General features: G+C 64.1%; 1 protein-coding gene across 1 annotated transcript in view; it reads right to left on the bottom strand.

Moving 5' to 3' along the window:
- Window positions 1-2: 2 nt before the first annotated feature.
- Window positions 3-1,170, bottom strand: part of NGA_0688700 (zinc finger ran-binding domain-containing protein 3) — a gene marked incomplete at both ends in the record, with an annotated part of 2,219 nt that continues 1,051 nt past the window's right edge. The window contains one exon of the mRNA XM_005852732.1: window positions 3-1,142. Within this exon, the coding sequence (XP_005852794.1) occupies window positions 3-1,142 (1,140 nt within the window). The remainder of the gene's footprint in view (window positions 1,143-1,170) is intronic.

Here is a 1,170-nt window from a genome sequence, read left to right on the forward strand (position 1 = left end):
CCCCCCCCCGTCACGGGGAGGGCGCCGAACACAGGGTAGGATTGGGCACGGGCCGCGTCTTCCCCCTCTTCGCCCCCTCCTGCCCCTTTCCTTCCTTCCGCTTCGGCGTTGGACGTTGCATCGAAGGAGGTTGGCAGTACGGGTGCAGACCGAAAAGAAGTGGGAGGGGGAGCCAGCCGCCCCGCTTGCTGCGGCTGCTCTTGCGCTGCGTGTGGAGCTACCCAAGTGGGGCCCTCAGACCCCTCCCCATACTTGAAAGCAATGGCCTGTGCAAATTTTACATAGTCCCGCACTCCTTCCACCCACACCGAGAAAGGATTTTCCTGGATCTGCTGGGAGGCCCAGGCGGCGAATCCACGGTTCAGCTGGGTCATGCGTGTCTTGTAACTGTGCGGGATTCGCTGCCTCCCGCCACCGTTTAGGCATGGATCCTTTGCCTGTCCTAGTCCTGACTGCGGCCTCGGGTGCGCCGGTTCGAGCTGCCCGGCCTGGAAGGGACGGTGCTCGTGCTCTCCTTGCAGGCGACGACCCTCCCCATGATCGCCCTCCTCGCGGGCAAGGGGAGGCCCAGTGGAACCCAGGCTGCCTTTCAACATTCCACCGCCGTCGCCGGCAGCCGGGACTGAGGAGCGAGGGGCAAGGGCGGGCAGGCCGGAGGAGGCGGAGGAAGGCTGGGCGGCCGTGGACCATGGGGATGGGTTGGGCGCATCCGCGTGGGGAAACGAGGAAAAGAGAGGGCCTTGCATGGATGGTGGTTTCCAGGAGGAGGAGGAAGCGGAAGACGAGGCGAGGGGTGTGAAGGGATCGGCCAGGGAGGACAAAGAGGCCTTGGTGCTTCCCTGCCCGTTTTGGAGGCCAAGGGAGGAAGGAAAAGAAGGGGCGTCTGCGGAAAAAGCATTCTCACTAGGCCTGGCTCCCATCGACAGTGAGCTTGAAGGTCCACCGAGGCCAACCTGGGACGTCATGGTGTTGGTATTGCCACCGCCAGAGCTGCTGCCGCTGCTGCTGGATGCGGTCTTCGCGAAGCTGAACCCAGCAAAGGGGTTGGAAGCAGGGAGCTGGGATCCCCGGGCAGGCGCAGACGATCCTGCCGAGGACAACGAACCCTCCCCTCCAGAGAATCGGCGCGAGGCTTTGACGATCTTGCGCGTTTTCAGAACGCTGCGCGCA

The sequence above is a fragment of the Nannochloropsis gaditana genome, assembly GCF_000240725.1.
Source record: "Nannochloropsis gaditana CCMP526 unplaced genomic scaffold scaffold990, whole genome shotgun sequence".
In the NCBI taxonomy this organism is placed as follows: Eukaryota; class Eustigmatophyceae; order Eustigmatales; family Monodopsidaceae; genus Microchloropsis; species Microchloropsis gaditana.